Source organism: Populus alba, chromosome 6 (genome assembly GCF_005239225.2).
Source record: "Populus alba chromosome 6, ASM523922v2, whole genome shotgun sequence".
In the NCBI taxonomy this organism is placed as follows: domain Eukaryota; kingdom Viridiplantae; phylum Streptophyta; class Magnoliopsida; order Malpighiales; family Salicaceae; genus Populus; species Populus alba.
In genome coordinates this window covers 14,028,581-14,050,465 of record NC_133289.1, presented here as the reverse complement: position 1 = coordinate 14,050,465, position 21,885 = coordinate 14,028,581, and the positions used below count along the sequence as shown (strand labels likewise).

Sequence of the window (21,885 nt, the reverse complement as noted above, 5' to 3'; positions counted from 1 at the left end):
ACTCAAAGTTCTTGGAGCACAGCAATTGCTCACTCCATGACCAAAAATCAAATTTGTGCTAGCCCTTTGTTCATTTTATGCCAAGCCAATAGTCAAAAGAACAATTAAAAAGCCAAGTTGATTTTTTGTTCAAAATTCTAGATAATGGTTATGGTTATGGCATGGTGGGCAGTTGAATATTCCATGTCTTCAAGAGGGAAACTCAACAACTGCCACGATATGAAACGAAGTCTTCTGGACTTTCAGTCCTCTTGCTTTAGCATCATTTGATAGAGCAACAGTTTGAAATATCACGATTGCGCAAGGCTGCATCTAGATCATATATATATTTTCGAGTCCCTGGCTTCTGGGCCTGGTGGTTGAAGAAAGCATGTGTTACAATCACCATTAGAGCCATTTATTAATGATAACAGCAACAAATTTTGGAATGTTCCAGTAAGACCATTTTAATTTTATGTTTTTGTTGACCTAATGGCGATGCCTTTGGTGGCTCAAGAAGATCTCAACCAACATGATCTGATCCACTGTCAACTAATAAACTTATTTCTATTTTTAAATTAACTCGTCTCCTGATTAACCCTGGTCAAAGCAACGCTTATTTTCGAGGAGACAAAGAGAACACTTGTTTTCTAGGCTTTTTAAAATATTTTGTAAATTAGTCTGTGATTAAATTGATATTTTTTAAAATATGTTTAATATGTTAATATAAAAAAATAAAAAACAATGTTTTGAATTACTTTTAATTGAAAAACACTTTGCATCAAACAAAAAAAAAAAAGCAATAAAAGGATTCATTTAAATAAATAAAAATATTATTTTGATAGATTTCTTGTGAAGGGCCTAATTCGATTTTGTGCTTGGGTTTGATGCGAAAGCCATTCTGCCAATGGCCATTAGGCCATGATGAGTTTTTGGGATGAGATAGTTTTAATCAGCCTTAGTTTGTGCATGATGATAGATTCGGTCTAATTTTTTTGAATGTTCATTTAGCCACATAAGGTCAACCCATATACATATCAATATGATTTGGGCAACAAAGTAAGCTTATTGGGAGCTTGTATCAAGTTTGATTTGGGTTATATTAATGAATATGATTTTGGGCTATATGGGTTTCAAAGCTGGTTTGGGTTAATTAAGATGTTGGGATACTTTTTTTACAGAGATCAGCAAAATATTCTCCTAAAATTAAAAGGGAAATTTGTTCATTATTGTCCTATTATTTTGAAGAATATTTAGCAACAAAGGAGGAAGTTTTTGATGTAATCATATTATTCGATAGTTTCACCCACATTTAACTAGTGTTTTGCCCATGTTTTATATATATATATATATATATATATATATATATATATAATACCTTGATATTCTTTGTTTTATGTTTTGAAGGCACTTTTGAATGAAAGATGCAAAAAGAAGTAAATTGGAGGTAATTAATATATTTGACATTCAGTCGATGTTTTATGTATATTGTGAGTTCTAGAAATCGAAATGAAGTGATTCTAGTGAAACTAAAAAGCTAACATCCATACCTTTTTGGAAATTTAATGCAAGAAAAATAAAAAGAGAAAGATCATGGAAATCACATCCTTCAAAGTCAAATCTCGTAGTCTGTCAATATTGACCTTTGCCCATTCAAAATTCAATATCTAAAGATAAAGAAGTCCAATTGATGCAAACTCAGTTTTTTTTGGATTTCTGACTTAAAGACCTATCAACACGTCAAATTTCAGCCAAAAACAATGTCATATGAGGGAGATATTAATTTTCAAAGATGACATCTGAATTCTGCCAACAAACAGATTTCGTGAAGGAACATGTCCAAATTATGTTTCGAAGCATCTAAACCGGTGTCCAAGTTTTTATTTCAGCAATTTAGCTCCTCTAAGTCAAAGCTTGAAGATTTAATGCAAAGCTATTGCTCCTTTTTAGGAAAATAGTTATTGAAGTACTTAAATGTAAATTGTCAACTTAAGGGAGGGCTATTTTGTAAAATAAGGACTAGGGTTTCTTAGCATATAAAAAGAAAAAAATAAGGGAAAGAGGGCAGCAACCAAAAGTGAAGAAACACAAACTCTCCTCTCTACAAACCAAAAATAATGCTTTCTTCTATCTTTAGGGTTAGTTGTTACATAGATATGTAAGGCTAAGCTTATCTTCTTAGTTGCAAGGACACAACAAACCTTCAGATTTCAAGAACGGTGAGATTTATTCTTCCTTTTATTTTCAGTTTATATTATGAATGAGTTTGATTGTTTTGCTATGCATATTTTCTATGATTGTTTTTTATAATTGCTAGAGCGGACTCTAAGTTATTATTGTGAACAATCTATTGTTAAGTTTGATATCAAAACCAGAGTTGTGATATATGAACTTGTGAAGCAACTAAAATTGATAATTGTGGTGGAACTACGTTATTATACTTAGGGAGAACACTCAAACAAAGGAATATAAGCTGCGGATAGCTTGGTTGTCAAGAGATCAATCAATTTATCTAGTTCTTAGAGCTGCCATTGAACTAAATCATTAATGCGGACATTGTGATTGTTTGTTGGTAATGGTTAATTATACGACGGATTCATTAATTAACCAATGTTAAGAAAAGATAAATATTCAGAATATAAAATGAAGTTTCGTTTCAAGGATTGGTTCTAATTTCCGTTGGTGGATATGTGCTTGCAACCAAGGTTTGTTTTCTTCATAAATTTCAGTTTCAATTGATTTTATTTGCTAGTTTGATTTCTTTCATAATTTAGATCATCACAAATTAAAACCCCCCAATTGCATAACATATAACATAAAAATCTGAACTAAATCTTCTTCGTGGGATCGAGCCCTTGCTTGCTTTATACTATCTTGTGTGTTGTGTTTTAAGTTAGGGTAATTAATTTGTGTAACTGCGACATCGCAACAAATACCTTTGATGAATAATACTTCTGAATTTTTCAGTTAGACATGTGGAAGAGATTCTTGCATTCTTTTATTCTTGAACGAACTAAATCTTACTTGTTAAAGATAACTAATTTCATGGTGTCATTTGACTTCATTCTAATAGTATTGGTGCTTTGAGGCAAGTTTCTATTGTGTCATACTCCTATCAAACCTCTTTTGGCTTTCTAGGATCAAATCTCATTCTTGATTATGGGTTTCATGAACATATGATCTCAAGGTTGTAATGCCATTAATGAGCATTCCTTCTTACACAGCTCAATACTGGCACACTTCCACGCAAACAAAGAGACAAAAATATATAAGTGCATGGAAACTCATCTTTTTACTCCAAGTTCTTGAGAACATTACAAACATATTGAACACAAGCGATATATTTTGGCATTAATAAGTCACATTAATGTAGCGTGTCGCCATTAGAATTTCATTCTATAACCATCATATATAATGGATCTAATCATAATCCAATCCTTTTGGTCAATTGCAGAATATTTTCAAAACTCTCTTCCTCATCTAAGGCCCTGGGAATCCTCTACCTTATAATAAATTGATTTTTCTCAATTTATGATGATGTTATAAGATATAGTGCAATTGTTGAATCAGTTGCTACTAGTCACTATTCTGATCATGATACTACAACAACTAAGCAATCAAAGTCCTCTTCTTTATGGGTTGAAGCTGACTTAGTTACTGATCTAGATATTGTTTCTCTACTAAACAATAAGAATGATGTACCTCCAACAACTCTTCTAAGAAGTCTGTCCAAAAGACCATCACTAGACTAGCTTGTTATTATTATATCTTGTTGTTGGGCCTACTAGGCTAATAAAATCTGCCAAATGATCCTTTTATAGGGAAATCCCCCTCCTTTTCTAAGAGATTGAGTCTATGGTTGTCCATCTCCTTCTCTCTTTGGAAAAGATGGTTTACCTATAAAAGATACGTACTGTTTCCTCTTCCACAACTCTATCCAATCTTGTCTGATTATACTCGGCTACTCCTTACTAAATACTGTCTTCAAAGCCTAAACAACCTCTACTAACTCTCGAATTGCCATAGGCTGAAAGGTCACAAACCTTTTCCTCAACTTTTGCCTGAGCCAATCTCTAAACTTCTCAATCTGACGCTGCTTAGTTGGAATCAAAGTAGAAGCAAATGTCAAGATATCTTGAAACCGCCTTTTATACTATATTACTATTATATCTTCTTGTTAAAGCCTTAAAAACTCTTGTTCTTTTCTCCTCTAATGTTGCCGAAAGTAATATCTTATCACAAATTCTTTTTTGGAGTCTGTCCAAATCAATAGCTCTCATGTCCTCTATTCTCTCACTATTTTCCACCAAATTTAGGCTCAATCAGAAAGCAACTATGCCACATAATTTACTCATAAATCCTATAAAACAAGAATTTATATAAGTGGCTCCTCTAATTTTCGGAGCCACTACTCCGATACCTTAGCAGCTTTCTCTCTTAGAAAGGGAAGATACCCCATCTCTCTCATACTCTTCACCCAAAAGACTATGGTATGAGTATTATCCTTGTATGTTGTACCCACTACTCCTGACATACTAGGTACCATAGCTCTCACAATCAACTTCAAGTAAGCAAGATTCGGGAATGGTGGGGCAACCCCTAGTGACACTACAGATGAGGGTCTACTAGACCGCCATACTCTATTAAATGCCTTATATTATGGCATCCCTGATTATAATGGTGGAGAGACACCTCTATGCATAAAGGTCTCTCTTCGTAATAATTATGATTGTACCCGGGAAACTGAGAGGATATATCCCTTAAGGGATCACCTATCAGATCCTACATAAGAAAGGGGTCAGTCCTAGTTCCTTGCAGTGTACTTACCATCCTGAAATAAATATTCATTTCTTATCAATAAAGAAATCATTCTTTCCTAGAAACAAGTTCACTAGATCCTAACCAAATGCTTTCATACCAACCACAATACCTAGTGATTTTATATGTAATTAAGATAATATTTTCACATGACACACATGAAAATGGGGTCATTTTTTTATTAATAACTTCTCTTTTCCAACAAATCCAATTCATTTATATAATATCATTTTTTTATAATTCCATTTATATCAGCATGTATTAACATGTTTAATGCAAATGGACTATTCATTTTAAATGATAACTCTAATATTTTTCTTTTTTACTTTATTACAAGTCATTTATTTCCATATTTCAATAATTTATCTCTCAATAATTTATTATGTACTCTATATCAAATGCGAAATGAATTAATACACAGACACACATATTATTTTTCATGTGGATGATTCAACATATTACAATACTTGACTTGATGCGATCCTAGCTTTAACACCAAGAGATTCATTAGAGGTTTCATTGAGTCTAGTCATAAGACTTAGAGCAAAGAGGTTTAAAGAGGCAATTAATGGATTTCTTCAAGATACATGAGTAAAGGTGGACTTCAAGAGGATATCAAAGAATGAAAAACAAGCCTCGATTATTTTGATTCATATTCAATAAGGGCTTATAGGTTAGCATCCAGACATTACATAAAGATTAAGAAGATTCAAATCCACCAATTTTGACCTTTAGCTACTGTTTTTACCATAACTAGAGCCACAAAATAAATGTTCATGCCGTAGGTCTTATAATTTTTCAAGATGAGGGAAAACCATTCATTTAAAGTTAGGCTTTGATTTTACCAACAAATTACAAAATTCAACTATGATCTTATTTTAATTAGTTGAGCTATTATTTATTTATCTTTTAGTGTATTTTAGGGCCTGCGACATTTAAAGGTTTATTTGGGTTACATTTTATTTTTTTATTTTTTTATTTTGGGCTTTTAATGTGTTAAGGCCTATTTATCAAGTTTAGGTCTATTAAATCAAATTATGTTTAGCTTTCTACTATATATACCAATTGTTAATATTATTTTGGAGTTTATGAAATTTTCTCTAAAGTTTCCGCATATTATGTGCTTTGTTTCTCTTTGTGTGGTTGAGTGATTCTCATACTAAGTTCTTGATTGGATTTGCAAACTCTTCAAAAGGCTGATAAACTTTATTGTGATTTATTCGGCTAATACAAAAAAGGAAGAAGAAAACTGGTTTTGATAGGAGAAAGTCTTGAAGTTGTTGAAAATTGCATACAAAACAACAAATGTTGTTCATCTTTGTGACTTGAGAAATTAAGCGCGCGCGCGCCCACAGATATATATATATATATATATATATATAAACAAAAGAAAGAAGAATCAAAATCACAATATTGAAATGGTTCTTAAAGAGGAAATTCATAAATTTTGGATCTTGCATGAACTAAGGTTTAATTGAAACTTGTCTTGGAAGTTATTGGTGATCTTGATTGATTTCTTGCAAATTTAGGTAAAATAAAATTATCTTGTATCCATTTCTTTAGTTTCTTGATTTCTTGTATCGTTTTCTTTATTTTCATAGTTTTTATTGTTTTTTAGTAATAATTCTTGCTTTTATTTTGTGTCTTCTTCATTTTTGTTATTAAATTTGCACAAATTTCATTGCTACTCGTAAGTTTGTCCTCAAGTTTTGTTCTGGAAAGTTTGAATAATTGCATAGACATCATATCCCTAGATTAAATGATATGCTTGATAAGTTGTATGGTTCTTCTATGTTTTCTAAATCTGATTTGAAAAATGATTACCATGAAATTAGAATGAAAGAAAGAGATGAATGGAAAACAACATTTAAAACTAAATATGGATTGTATGAATGGTTAGTAACGCCTTTTAGTTTGACTAATTCTTTTAGTACATTTATGAGGTTAATGAATCATGAGTTGAGATCTTTCATTGAAAAAAATTTTGTTATCTATTTTGATGATATCTTGATTTATAGAAAAGGATTAAATGAGCATATTAATCGTTGAAGTTAGGTTCTTGAAATACTTAGAAATGAAAGATTATATGCTAATCTAAATAAGTATGATTTTTGCATGGAAAGAATTGTATTTTTAGGTTATGTTGTTAGTGCAAAAAGGATTGAAATGGATGAGGCAAAGATCAAGGCTTTTCAAGAAGGGCCTACACCTAAGAAGGTAAGTGAGGTAAGAGGTTTTCATGGTTTAACTAGTTTTTATAAAAGATTTGTCAAAGATTTTAGTACTCTAGTTGCACCATTGACTGAAAATGTAAAGAAAATAATAGGATTTAAATGGGATGACGATTAAGAAAAGGCTTTTAACTTGTTAAAAGAAAGGTTGATTTTGGCTCCATTGCTTGCTTTACCAGACTATACAAAAACTTTTGAGATTGAGTATGATGCCTCAAGTATAGGAATTGGAACAATTTTAGTGTAGAAAAATGGAGCAACTTTTAATTATCCAACATATGATAAAATGTTTTATGTATTGGTGAGGACCTTAGAGACTTTGCAACATTATCTTTGGCTTAAAGAGTTTGTGATATATACAGACCATAAATATTTAAAACACTTAAAAAGAAAAGGTAAGTTGAATAGGCAATATGCCAAGTGGATTGAATTCATTAAGATGTTCTCATATATCATCAAGTACAATAAAGGTAAGGAAAAAATCATTATAGATGTATTGTTTTGAAGGTATGTTTTTCTTAATGCCTTGAACACTAAACTTTTAGGCTTTGAACATGTGAAAGAAATATATGTGGATGGTGATGACTTTGGTCAAGCGTGTGGACAATATGAGCATTTGACCTTTGATAAGTATTTTAGGCATGATGAATCTTTATTTAAGATACGAGATTGTGTGTGCCAAAATATTTGTTGCGTGAATTGCTTGTGAGAGAAGTTCAGGAGGACGGTTTAATGGGACATTTTAGGGTAGCTAAGACTTTGAATATGTTACATAAGCATTTTTACTAGCCTAATATGAAATAAGGTGTTTAAAGAATATGTGATAGATGCATAAAATGTAAACAAGCCAAGTCTAAAGTCATGCCTTATGATTTGTATACACCTTTAGTAGTATTTAAAGAACCTTGGATTGATATATCCATGGATTGTTTTAGGGTTACCTAGGTCTAAGAAGTGTAAATATTCAATATATGTTGTTGTAGATAGGTTTTCTATAATGACACATTTTATATCAAGTAATAAAATCAATGATGCAACAAATATAGCGAATCTTTTTATTTAAGGAATAGTTCGGTTACATGATATTTCAAGGAGCATTATGTCCGATAAAGATGTTAAATTTCTAAGCTATTTTTGGAAAGTTTTATGAGGTAAGTTAGGAAATAAATTGTTATTTTCTTATATTTGTTATCCATAGACAGATGGTCAAACAGAGAAGTTAAATAGAACTTTAACTTAATTGTTAAAAACTATTATCCAAAATAATCTTAAAAATTAAGAAGATTATTTGTTATTCATTCAGTTTGCATATAATTGTATATGGTTTTAATTCTTTAACTTCATTGGATTTATTGCATTTACCTGTTGATGAAAGAGTTAGTTTTGATAGGAATAGAAAAGCACAAGTTATCAAAAATTTGCATACCAAGGTACAACAACATATTGAAAAGATGAATGAGCAATATGTATTTACAGCCAATAAAGGAATAAAAAATATGGTACTTAACCATGAGATTGGGTTTAGGTGCATATGAGGAAAGAGATATTTCCTACTCAAAGGAGATATAAGTTTATACTAAGAGGAGATGAACCATTTTAAATTATTGAGAAGATCAATGATAATGCCTATAAAATAAAACTACCAAGTGAATATAGTGTTAGTGCTACATTTAATGTATCTAACCTTTCTTTGTTTAATATAAGTGATATTTCCTACTCAAAGGAGATATAAGTTTATACTAAGAGAAGGTGAACCATTTCAAATTATTGAGAAGATCAATAATAATGCCTATAAAATGGAACTACCAAGTGAATATAGTGTCAGTGCTAAATTTAATGTATCTGACCTTTTTTTATTTAATGTAGGTGATAATTTGAGGGAAAATCTTTTCGAGGAGAGAGGGAATGATGTGATCCTTAGCTTTAACATCAAGAGATCCATTAGAGGTTTTATTGGGTCCACTTACAAGATTTAAAGCAAAAAGGTTCAAGGAAACAATTAATGGACTTCTTCAAGAAACATAGGCTAAAGTAGACTTTAAAAGGATATCAAATAATAAAGAACAAGCCTTGATTAATTTGAATCATATTCAAGAAGGGCTTTTAGGGGAGCATACATAAATAGAATGATATACCTTTTATTTGTTTTGTATAAAGTGGACAAAGAAAAACTGCATTAATTATAGAAAAACCCGAAACACAAAAAAGAGCTTGCACTTAAAGGTTTAACAATCTCTCTCTTAAAATATTTAGGAGATTTCTTACTAGAAGTTCGTGTGAATTACTATTAGAGACTAGATACTTAGATAACTTGTGCTTTGTGACAACTTATAAGTGCAAAATATAAATATGATTTTATTCCTTTTACATTATGCTTTTAATGTGTTTTAAGTTTATTTGAGCTCATTGAAAGTAATTTTATGAGTTTGACATCCCTAAGAGACTTGGTAAATTAATTGCTAAAATATAAGAGATTTTGCATTTTATGTTTTGGACCTTGGTTTTTCTTATAGTTTCTTCAACAAGTTGGAGTTACTAAAAGGAGAACATGGCTTAATAGAAGTTGAACTAAACATATCCATCTTTCCAAGAAGATATTATGGGTAGAAATTTGATCTCATCTAGACCTCTAATTAGACTTGTAAAATCAGACCAGATTCCTACTCGCAATAGAATTCTTTGATTTCACACTAGATATTCAAATGGGCATTTCTTGAGATTTAGATATTGAAATAAGAGGATTCAAAAGCACAAATTCATCTACATATCTAGGGATACAACTTTCATGAAGGCCTCTAGGTCAAATAAAATCGTTTTCAAGATGAAAATCTTGATGCAAGCTGGATGATGAGTTTTGTCTCCTAATGTAATGAGAAACTAACAAGATGAGAGTCTTGTCGTTTAAAGAAAATATGATGGGATCAGATAGATATCTTATCATGAAGGTTGGCTTTTAGGATTTAATAAAAAGAAGGAGATCAATGTGATGAGAGAGAGAGAGAGAGAGAGAGAGAGAGCATTCTTTGCCACTAAAATTTTCAAAAAGTTCAGCTTTGCTGTTGGAATTTTCATAGACCATGAACATCTAATTCTAATTTTGGTTCAAAGGGAGTAGACACCATATCCATTACCAAATTGTGATATGTAACATGTCATATAATTCTTTTAAATTCAAGTACTTATTTTTTTCTTATTTCAAAATTATGTTATTAATTTCTACTTAAGATAATTGAATTGTTTTGAGATGGCATATATGCTTTCTAGTTTTTTTCAATCCGTAATTGTTGTTAAATACTAGAGTTAAAAGCAAAAGAATTAATTTGATTGTTGCAACTCTCATCTTAATTTATTAGGGAAGAATAAGCTAAGTTAAATTGTCAAGTTTTTGAACGATTGCTTAGTATAAATTTGACAAACTTTGTTCTTAAGACTACTACCAAATAAATGAGAATTGCTTTTCATTATTAATTTTTTTTTATGATAAGAAATTAATTAGAAAGTTTTATCTAATTAATTTACTAATAGTCTTCTCGATTTCCCGTAGTTTTAAAGGATATCGAATTTATTTGCATGAATTGAATATTTATTTTTACTTTGATGATCAATAAATTTATAGGAATGGATTTATGGACTCTTTGAACTGAATTAACAATATATCAATTTTATTTTCAGAATTTCATTTCTGTAATTATTCATATCCCTCTATTTTATTTATTTCAGTTTCTTATAGGAAGATTAAACAAATTTTTTATTGGGTTCGACCTGGTTTTCATTATTATACTACAAATTTATTTTGTCTATGATAATAAAGTTAGGATTATATTTTAGAGGTTTTGATGACCGAACAACAACCCAGCCTTAAAATAATTTCTCAAAGTCAAAAGAAACATCTTATCTTGAGGTAATATTCGCATAAATTTAAAATAACTCTAAATTTGTTTAATAAAATTCTTGAAATTCCAAAAAAAATTAAAATTTATTATTTTTACTGCATATATGTCTTTTAAGGAAACCCAACATTAGAAATATCGTACCTTCATATAACAACCTGCTTTGTATCATTTTCATGGATACTGACGGGGGCAGGTATTATTTGTATTACCTTCTTGAAATTGAAGTTACATTTTTAAATCTCCTTTATGTTTGCTCCCTCTCTGCAGCCTTTTCTCCACTTTTATCTTCTTTTTTTTTGTGTTTTCCTTCTTTATCTTAGACGAATTGTTTTGCTGGGAATAGGATTAGTAAATACTTTCCAAAAGGGCTCGGATGTCACATTTCATTACAACCTTGGATGAATATGTCTTCCATGGTCTGGGAAAAATATATATTTTCTATGTGTATGATTAGTTTCTATCTTTGTTAAACCATGGTGTTCGATCACTAAATTTCCATTGAGAAGACTACATCTATGCCTCTTGTTTTGTTTTGTGATTATTCTGAACTTTCCGAAATGAGCTACCATTTCACTTAACGGTGCAAGAAATTTGACGCCACTATATTTATATTTTGTTCTCACTTGTGGCAATTAATGAAGAAAAAGAGTTTTATCTATCATTAAAAAAGATTTTAGTAAAAATTCATAAAAGATTTTAGTTTAACCCTTTAATTTAATTTATCTTTAATATTCATACAATATTAGATTAATTAATATAATATTTCATTTATAAATCTAGAGTAAAGATAAAATTCATGAGATAAAAATATTTTGCAAAGAAAATTATACAGTTGTTAAAATTATAAGACTCCTATTGCATCAAAGCATTATTCTTAAAATGTTTATAATTAATACTCTCTTAAATATTGAACATTTATTAGAGTCATAGAGACTTATTCATATTATATTCTTTCTTTTATGAAAGGAAACAATTATTTTCATAAGTTGAGGTATAAGGGATACCTATAACTAATATATAGGTGTTTGTCATAAGACATGTATATTGAACTGACCTATATAAGAACTTTATATGGAGAGATCACCTATGTCTATGAAAAGACTCACGTGACAGTTGTCTAAGTTATCTTTAGACTTGAGATTACTAAGCTATTTTATATAGAAAATGTTATGCTTTGATTTTATTACATGTTATCTTAATCAAGGTGACGAAAGGGTAGACATTAGATATAATATGAACTATATAAAGGTATTTGAGTGATCAAAAGATGATTCATCACTCTAGGTGAATTAAGAAAAATATTTCATCTATTCTCGAATAGTATTGACTGATAAGCCCTTGGCTAAGGTGGAATAAGATTTGAAAAAAGTTACAAATCTTTTTTAAATAATTGATGACTATTATGTAGAGAACTAACATGATTTAACATGTCAGACATACTCTATGCTTTAATGTTAAATCAAAATATTATTGATGAAATGATATTAATTACACTGAGATACCGGTCACTAAAATGTTAAGTCAAATCACTAATGGCTTTTCTAATATTTAGAGGATCATGATACATTGCTAGACGATACACCTAATATTCAAATATAAATTAATAAATTGTTTAAATGATAATAAATTAAATTGTTTAATTTATTTAATTCTATTTAATTATAATTATAATTTATAATTTAGGCAACATATTAAGAACCGACCACCCACATTAAGAATTATTGGTCAGAAATTAAATTGTGATGATTTAATTAAGTATGACTTGATTAAAATATATTTTAGAAATTAAAGATTAAAATATAATTAATATGGAAATTATATTTTTAGACTTAAAAAAAATCAAGCAAGGACTTGATTGAGTGAATTTCTAAAATTATCCTAAATTAATATATGGATATTATTTAAATGAAAAATTGATTTTTGCCATTTTGCAAGGTTTTTTTAAATTTTCTTATAAATAGTAAGTTATTTTTAAGTGTTTCTCTGTTAGACGGATAACTACATAAATCACATAATAGAGAGCTAGCATATTAAAAGATTTTTTATTGGTGGTTCGTGTAAATTACTATTGGAGGCTAAATAATTGGACAACTTGTGATTTGGGACAACTCAATATTTAAAGAATTATTCAAATCCAAAGAAAATCAAATCTTTAGGTAATAAATCTCTAAACAATTCTAGATTTGTTTAACGAGATCCTAGGAACTCTCAAATAATTTTGTTTTATTATTTTCATTGTACGTATGATATTTGGAATCAATAAAAGAAACCCTCCATAACCCTTGATTTTTCTTTTTTGCATCATACAACACTAATTGAATTATAAATAAATTTGTTAAAGGGTGTAATATATTTATAGGATTTGTCTAAGATTTCCTTAGAACACCTGTTAAGAGATTACTTATCATGATTGGTTAAATGTTGATAGCATCATACAACAAATATTTAACTTGTCTGAATCAACAAATTAGCCTTTTCCGTAAAAATTATTTCGTCTTTTTAGGTTGTTGGATTTGGTACACAGGCTTCTAAACTTCAACGACCTTACCTTCACGCATTCCTGGTGCACGATCTGCTTTGTTTGCAGTCATAAATTATTTCGTAAATTAAGACATAGTATATAATGTTTTATTATTATTATTATTATTATTATTATTATATGAATAAAGATTAAAATTAAGGCTACAAAACTTAAGGCATGCATGTGGCGTGGACAAATCTCATCATGATTGAATGTAAAAATTGATCAGTTGTGCAAAACATGACTTGCCAACTATTCTAGACCAACAAAACAACAAGTTTCCAGTGATCATAATTGCCAAGCATCTTTGCATGTCCAAGGAAAATATTATTTCCTCTACAAATTTAGCTAGCCAGCAGACATGATTGCTTGCTCTCTCTAGCTACTAGCTTTTCATGGCTTCATGGGTTGAAGAGCTCCATTTTCCTCATGTAAACATCCCCATAACAATCGCCCATCTGCTTCCGGTTTCGCCTGCAGGGCCCATATCAGCTGCCCCAGGTGACAGCCTCTACCTCTCTAACCTTGACGACATCATTGGAGCTCGTGTTTTCACCCCAACTATTTATTTCTATAGATTCGATTTCTTGAATAATTCCACCCGAAAATCTGTCATGAAAACTCTCTTCGATGCTTTGTCACATGTTTTAGTGCCTTACTACCCTTTATCAGGCAGGCTTAGAGAAACCAAGAATGGTAAGTTGGAGGTATTTTTTGAACAAGGACAAGGTGCACTCATGGTAGAGGCATACTCAGAGATGGCCTTGGATAAACTGGGAGAACTTACAGTGCCGAATCCAGCATGGTCTCCATTGATTTTCAGGTTCCCAAGCGAGGAACCCTACAAAATTCTTGACATGCCATTGCTTATAGCTCAGGTAACTCTCTTTAGCTGTGGTGGTTTTAGCCTGGGCTTGAGACTCTGCCACTGCATATGTGATGGTCTTGGTGCAATGCAATTCCTTCGTGCATGGGCTGCGACGGCGAAGTCAGGCACTTTGGTTACAAACCCTGACCCATGTTGGAACAGGAAATTCTTCCAGCCTCGTAATCCACCTGTGGTTAAATACCCGCATATGGAATTTATGAAAATAGATGAAGGCTCAAGCCTAACAAGGAGTCTCTGGCAAGAAAAGCCTGTGCAAAAGTGTTACCGCATTAGCCGAGAGTTTCAAGCACAATTGAAATCTGTAGCAGCTCAAACAAATGATCAGAAGTTTTCCTACACAACATTTGATGCTATGGCAGCTCATGTTTGGAGGTCATGGGTGAAGGCGCTAGATGTCAAACCAGTGAACTATAAGCTTAGGCTTACTTTTTCAGTCAATGCTCGCAACAAGCTTGAGAACCCGCCATTGAAAGATGGTTTCTATGGCAATGTGGTATGTCTAGCATGCGCAGTAAGCTCTGTGTATGAACTTATTACTAGACATCTCACAGAAACAGCTCATTTGGTTCACGATGCTAGGATTGGGGTGTCAGAGGATTACTTGAGATCAACAATCGATTATGTGGAAGTGGACAGGCCAACAAGGCTTGAATTTGGTGGGAAATTGACAATAACACAATGGACAAGGCTCTCGATACATGAATGTGCAGATTTTGGATGGGGAAGGCCTATTTATGCTGGTCCAATAGACTTGACCCCAACACCACAGGTATGTGTGTTCCTGCCAGAAGGGGAGGCGGATCCCGGTGACAGGATGGTGGTATGCATATGCTTGCCTGAGTCAGCCACCGATAAATTTAAAGAGTTCTTGAGTTCCGTAGATCAATCAAGGGATGAAGATGTTGATAGGAACAATTAATTAAGCTGGAATAGCTAGCGATTTCTTTGATTAATTCCAAAACTATAAATACGTTTTTCTTTTTACTTTAATTTTCTCCTTTCGTTTTCTTTCTTTCTTTTTATAAAAATACTTTAATCTTAACAGCAGAGCCTTATGGGATTAATAGAAGTCTTGACACAATCCCTATCTAAAAATACAAAAACCTATATATAATTGGCGGGTTTATCGTAAAAGCGTATAAGAATGATGGCAGTTGTATATCATTAATTTGACATAATTCTTTTCATGAATTATAATATTAGTCTTTATTTAATAAAATATATAATATTTCAATAAAAAGCATGTAATTGGTCCAACAATAATATATTTATAAGAGAAAATTCATGTTATCTTCATATTAATTTAATCATATATACCAAATACAAATAAAATATATAAATGAGCTTAGAGTATCAAGGATATAATCATCGTAAATTCATGATATAATATTAATAATGCTATCCAATAATACTTATTATTATTTCAACATGATCTCTAAATATTTTTTGTGGCAATCCTTTCATTAATGGATCAATAATAATAAAATTAGTGCTTATATGTTCAATTAACATTCTGTTTTTGAACTTTTTTTTTAACAACAAAATATTTTAATTATGTTTGGCACCCTTTCAATGCTTGTTGTTTTTTTAAAAAGAAAACAACCAAAGAATTACCACAATATTGCTTTAGTGGCTTGGAATAACTATCAATTACTCTAAGTCCTAAAATAAAGTCTTGCAACCTATTTATTTGAACTATGATATCAAAGTATGCCATAAATTAAGCTTACATGATATTTCTTCTCCAACTAAAAGGAACAAATATCATAATATAGATTTTTCTCTTCTCCAACTAAAAGGAATGAGTAATATAGATTTTATTGTATCCACACATCCAAATAAAATCCAAATATGAATATCCAACCATCTCAAGATGATTATATTTTCTATAAGTGAGCTTGTAATCTTTTATTTCTTACAAGTATCTTAATACTTTTCTTATAGTCTTCCAATTATCAAAACATGGATTACTTTGGTACTTGCCTAGCATTCCATCAGTAAAATGTCTAGCTTGGTATAAATCTAAGCATACATCACGCAACACAATAATTAATGCATAAGGAATTCCTTCCATCTATTTACATTTCAATTCATTTTTTGGGCAATATATGAGACTATGTTTATCTCTTTTTTGAATTGGAACAATATTTACTGCGCATTTATCCATTGTCAATATCTGTAAAACTTTGTTGATATATTCCTTCTTAGATAACTTTAACAATTATTATAATCTATTCCGAAATATTTCTATCCCAAACTCATAGTGTCTCTCTCTCATATCTTTTATATCAAAGTTATTAAAGAGAAATTTATTGGTCTCGTGTAGTAAACCAAGACCATTAGTTTCAAGCAATATATTATTAATATACAAAATTAGTAATATAAACTTGCTCCTACTAACCATCAGATGCCTCGATTTAAGTAATCATCGTATCAAACTTTTATCAACCAAATCTAATTATCATAAGTTTGTTTTTTTTTTTTTTACATATGTGTTCCAGGGTTCTTATCTTTTGGGTTTGCATCAATCAGTATCAAAGCAAGACTCTAAAATTAATTCCTTAATGAGCTAAAAATATAGGTACGAAAGGTAAAAGGTGAAAAGATTTTGAAGATATCTTCCATATACTTTTCATTTGTGATTCTTCATAATCGTTGGGTAGGGATTTCATACTAATAGTTTTGGTGCCTTGATTTATGTAATCATTGTGCCAAGATTTTATCAACCAAATGTAATTTTAGCTTTCTTAGGTTTGTTTTATCTTATAAGTTGGTTCCAGGGTTCTTACTTTTCGAGTTCACATCAAAAGAGTTCTTTGATTCTTAAGTTTTGTTTCCTCGTGAATAGGTATATTGTGTAGTTCAAACACCTTCCATTTATCCTTTATATTTCATTTAGAAAGGACAATTTTCTAGAGGTAATGAATTAAGGATAAATTATATAAGAAAATTCTCATCCACATGCATCCTATGTGTTTGAGTCTTGTTGTAATAATTGTCATTTCAATAACAGGCTCATGTATAGTATAAGAACCATGAAGCTTTATAGTGGTCAAAGTATTCATTAATGTCTCAATAAGTGACTTATTAGTAATTTAGGAATACTCTTCCATGAATTTAACAAATTTCTTAGCACTTTCAGTTTTTCAGAAGAGCAGACTTGATGTGAATATTTTTTTTTTTTTTTTGTATTTTATGCCTCACATTCCCATGAAGAGCTTTTATTGCCTATACTTTTTCTATTTCCATCAAGACTAGCCCTTTCATCAATAGGTAAAGGAAACAAATCCAAATAGTCAAAGGATTAAAGCCATAGACAATTTCAAAAGAAGAATAATAAGTAGTACAATATACACTCTAGTTATAAGCAAATTCAATAAATGACATACAATCCCCTCAATTTTTCAATTTATTTTGAATAATAGTTCTTGATAATATAGTTAAAATTCTATTAACTACTTCAGTTTGATCATTTGTTTGTAGATAATAAATAATAAAAAATAACAATTTTATTTCTAATTTTCCCCACAAACCTTCTAAAAGTGGCTAAAAAATTTTACATCATGGTCAAACACAATTCTCCTACGTACCCCATAGAGTCGAAATATCTCCCTAAAAAATAATCCGATAGGTTAGTTTCATCATCAATTTTATTACAAAATATGAAATGTGTCATCTTAGAAAACCTATCTATATCTACAAAAATAGAATCCCTACCATTTTTTGACCTAGGCAAACCTAGCAGAAAATCCATAGATATATTAACTTAAGGTTTCTTAGGCACTAGCAGAGAATTATATAAATCATGAGGTAAAATTTTAGACTTAGCTTGTCTACTTGCTATACATATATCATAAATTCTTTGTACATCTCTTTTCTTTTTAAGCCAATAAAAATATTCATGCAAAACATTTAAAGTCTTAGCAACCCCAAAGTGTCCTATTAATCTGCTCTCATTAGCTTCACGAACTAGCAATTCATGAATAAAACAATTAGGTATATACAATCTTTTTTATTTTAATTAATATCCAAGAAATACAATCTTTTTCATGTAAAAGTTAAACTTTTTTAGATTAGCATGTAAACATTATTTTCATAAAACAACAAATACATTCCTTAAATATTCAACATACTCCTCTAAATTCTTTCTATAAATCAAAATATCATCAAAATAAACCACAATAAATATACCTATAAAATCATAAATATGTCATAAAAATAATCATTCTTAATCTCACTCTTTTTTGCATAAAAATTAACATGTTTCTATATTTTCCCACACATTTTTTTTCTCAACCTTCATTTCTTCTCTTCTCTCATGATCAAATCCTATTAATTCCTATTTTGGCTAATTTTAACATTCTTCTCTCTTAGCTCACTTTATTTTCACTCTTCCTCATATCACATATGGTTGATCTTTTTCTTTAGCTTTACTTTCTCCTTTAAATTTCAATTGGTCTTCATATGCTTCTCTCGAAGACAATGTTATAAGTGTGAATGTCTTTTCATCCTTCTTCAAAGAATGCTTGTTCTTATACCCATTATGTTTGACTTTCCTATCAAATTATCAAGGCCTATCAACCAATAAATAAGCAACATGCATAGGCATAATATCATACTAACACCTCATCATAAACCAAAACTTGCTTGTTAGCTCTTACTTCTCCACAGTCATTCAACCATTGAAGTATATAAGGCTTTTCATGTTTAGTAGTGTTCAGATTTCAATTTTCTAATAAGCATAGTACTAGAAACATTAGTACAACTTCCATTATCAATAATCATACTTCATACCTTATTATTTATATGAAATCTAGTATGGAATATGTTCTCCCTTTGTTTGCTCTACATCATCCTTCTTAATCTGAACATTAAGTGTTCTCTGTTCACTAAAGCATGTTCATCAACTAGATACTCATCATCACTACAATCCTCAAGTGGTGACATCCCATCCTCTTTGGACTTATCACTTTTAAATTCAATAACCTCATGCTCCCTTATAACCATAATCATTTTGTTTGCATTTTGTGAAGTTATATATCCACACCCCAAACACATGAAACACTTAATATCATTGTTATGATTATATAGGATCTCGACTTTATCTTTTATTTTAGTGGCAAAATCTTTCCTCCAAGCCTTAGATGATTCAATTTTGTTACCTATAATATTCATCTTTGATGTGGCAGTCCCCTCTCTCCTATAATTTGGCTTACAAGCTGAAAAGATACCTAAATTACCTTCTTAACATGTATTGTCATTTCTATTCAACCATATCTATATTTTGATAGCCATATGAACAATATTATCAAACTTAATATAGTGCTGCAACTTAACCACATTAGTTATATCTCTATTTAATCAATTCAAGAACTTCGTCATTGCAACTTTTATATTCTCCACAATATTAACTCTTATTATGACAATCTTCATTTCTTTGTGTTAATCATCCACACTTCTAGAACCCTGAGACAAACTCTGCAGTCTTTGATATAGTTTCCTATAATAATGACTATGAACAAATCGTTTTATCATGATTGCTTTTATCTCATCCCAAGTATCTATAGGTCTTTCTTCATTCCCCCTCTTTTCTAAGATAAGTTGATCCCACCAAACAATAACATACTCAATAAACTCAATGATAATAAATTTTACTTTATTTACCTTAGAGTAATGGTGATGGTAAAAAATTATTTTTGCTTTGAAAAGCCAGAATTTTTATCTTAGTGCCACCTAAGTTTTTATCCAAACTATATCGAAATTCATTCTCTCTATCTACCCTTCTATGGCTAAATTGTTTAAGTGCCCGAACTCTTATAGGCCTTTGATTTTTATGTGGCTGAAACATATCACTATAGTTATCATTAAACTTCTTGGCCTCCTTATTTTTATTTTTGGCTTAGAATCTTCTAGAGATGAATTAGCTCATCTCACAAATTTTATTCCTTTCAAACCCCTACTGTCTAACTGATACAATCAAAACATTAATGTCTCATCCCAAGTGCAGGAGTGTCGAAATAATAAATAACCCAGCAAAACCGAGGTCGAACCACAGGGAAATGAACTATATAAAATTATAAACAACAAATGAAAAGGGAGTTGAAGAGAACTTTTGAGATATGATATTGATGTGAGTATTAATCAAACATAAAATCAATTGTCAAGGCTAGAGGATCCATTGATAGTATTATAAATAAGTATAGTATAAACTCTTTTTATTAATCAATTGGAAACCACATACAAAAGAGGTTCCAATCGGATGACTTATCCTTAATAGTTCATTATAAATTTTTAACATGATCATATTAATTATATTATTTTAGTAACACCATACTTTTAAATATTGTCAGGAATTCATGATGCTAACTTATGTTAACAACAAATCAAGTTTCTTTCATAGCACAGGTGTAAATAATACCATACGGTTGGGCTATGAGAGTGCCAAGCATTTATTGTACCAACTGTTAAACAATACAAATCTAGATTAACCATTTAACAAGTAAGGTATTAAGAATTAGTAAGATAAAAAGATAAGACATGTTAATAACAAACTTTCTTGGATATAAACATTGAAGTCTATGTTGAGTTTATATTATACCTATTCTAACACCATTAGTGAAACCTTTTCACCTTGATATAATAAACTTAGCTAAACATTGTGAAGAAGAGAAACATAAATAAACTAGATAAGAATATAGTTATGATGAAAAGCATAAACAATAGATTAATGAAAGCAAAACTTAAACATTACAAAAATACAAAGAAAGAAAGTAAGAATATGATCTTGATCTCAAAACCAAGATGTCTAAATGTATGGTAAATGCCTCCTTTTATAGGCTGAAATTCAGAACTATTGATTTGATGAATAATTATTGAGTTGGTGGTCATCTCTTGACTTGGTGACAACCATTATCTTTTTGTCTAAACAAAACGTTATTGCTAACGTCAACATTTGAATAGATAGTCTTCATGAAAGTTTTGGGCATTTATCTTAACTTTCCAAAAATAATAAGAATAAGCTCATTTGGACTTCTAGAACTCGAGATATGGGCTTAACACTGAATATTGTCTAGGTTGCAGAACAAATTCTGACTTTTTTTTTTGCTACAATTTAAACTTGAAAACGACCATTTTGAATCTTGGACTATTCATGAAAGTTTTAGGCCTATATCTTAGCTGTCAATAGTTTTTATTCGACGAGAAAAATATCATTAAGGTGTTTTTTAGCCTTCATTTTGCTTGAAAAACTAGATATGGGTTGGAGGAAATAATTTTTTTGTTTGATTTTCTATTTTTATACCCTTTCTTGAGTTTTGCGGGTTGATAGCCTCCTTTTATAGGCTAAAATTTAGAACTATTGATTTGATAACTAATTATTAAGTTGGTGGCCACCTCTTAACTTGGTGACAACCATTATTTTCTTATCGGAACAAAAAGTCATTGCTAACGTCAACATTTGAACAAATAGTTTTTATGAAAGTTCTGGGCATTTGTCTCAGTTTTCCAAAAAAAACAAGAATGAGCTCATTTAGACTTCTAGAACTCGAGATATAG

At 30.3% G+C, this 21,885-nt stretch overlaps 1 protein-coding gene across 1 annotated transcript; it reads left to right on the top strand.

The window, feature by feature from the left end:
• Window positions 1-13,686: 13,686 nt before the first annotated feature.
• LOC118048040 (omega-hydroxypalmitate O-feruloyl transferase) lies at window positions 13,687-15,262 on the top strand. The gene has a single exon (XM_035057552.2). The coding sequence runs from the start codon at window positions 13,838-13,840 to the stop codon at window positions 15,248-15,250; it is 1,413 nt and encodes a 470-aa protein (XP_034913443.1). The 5' UTR covers window positions 13,687-13,837; the 3' UTR covers window positions 15,251-15,262.
• The last annotated feature ends 6,623 nt before the right edge of the window (window positions 15,263-21,885 follow it).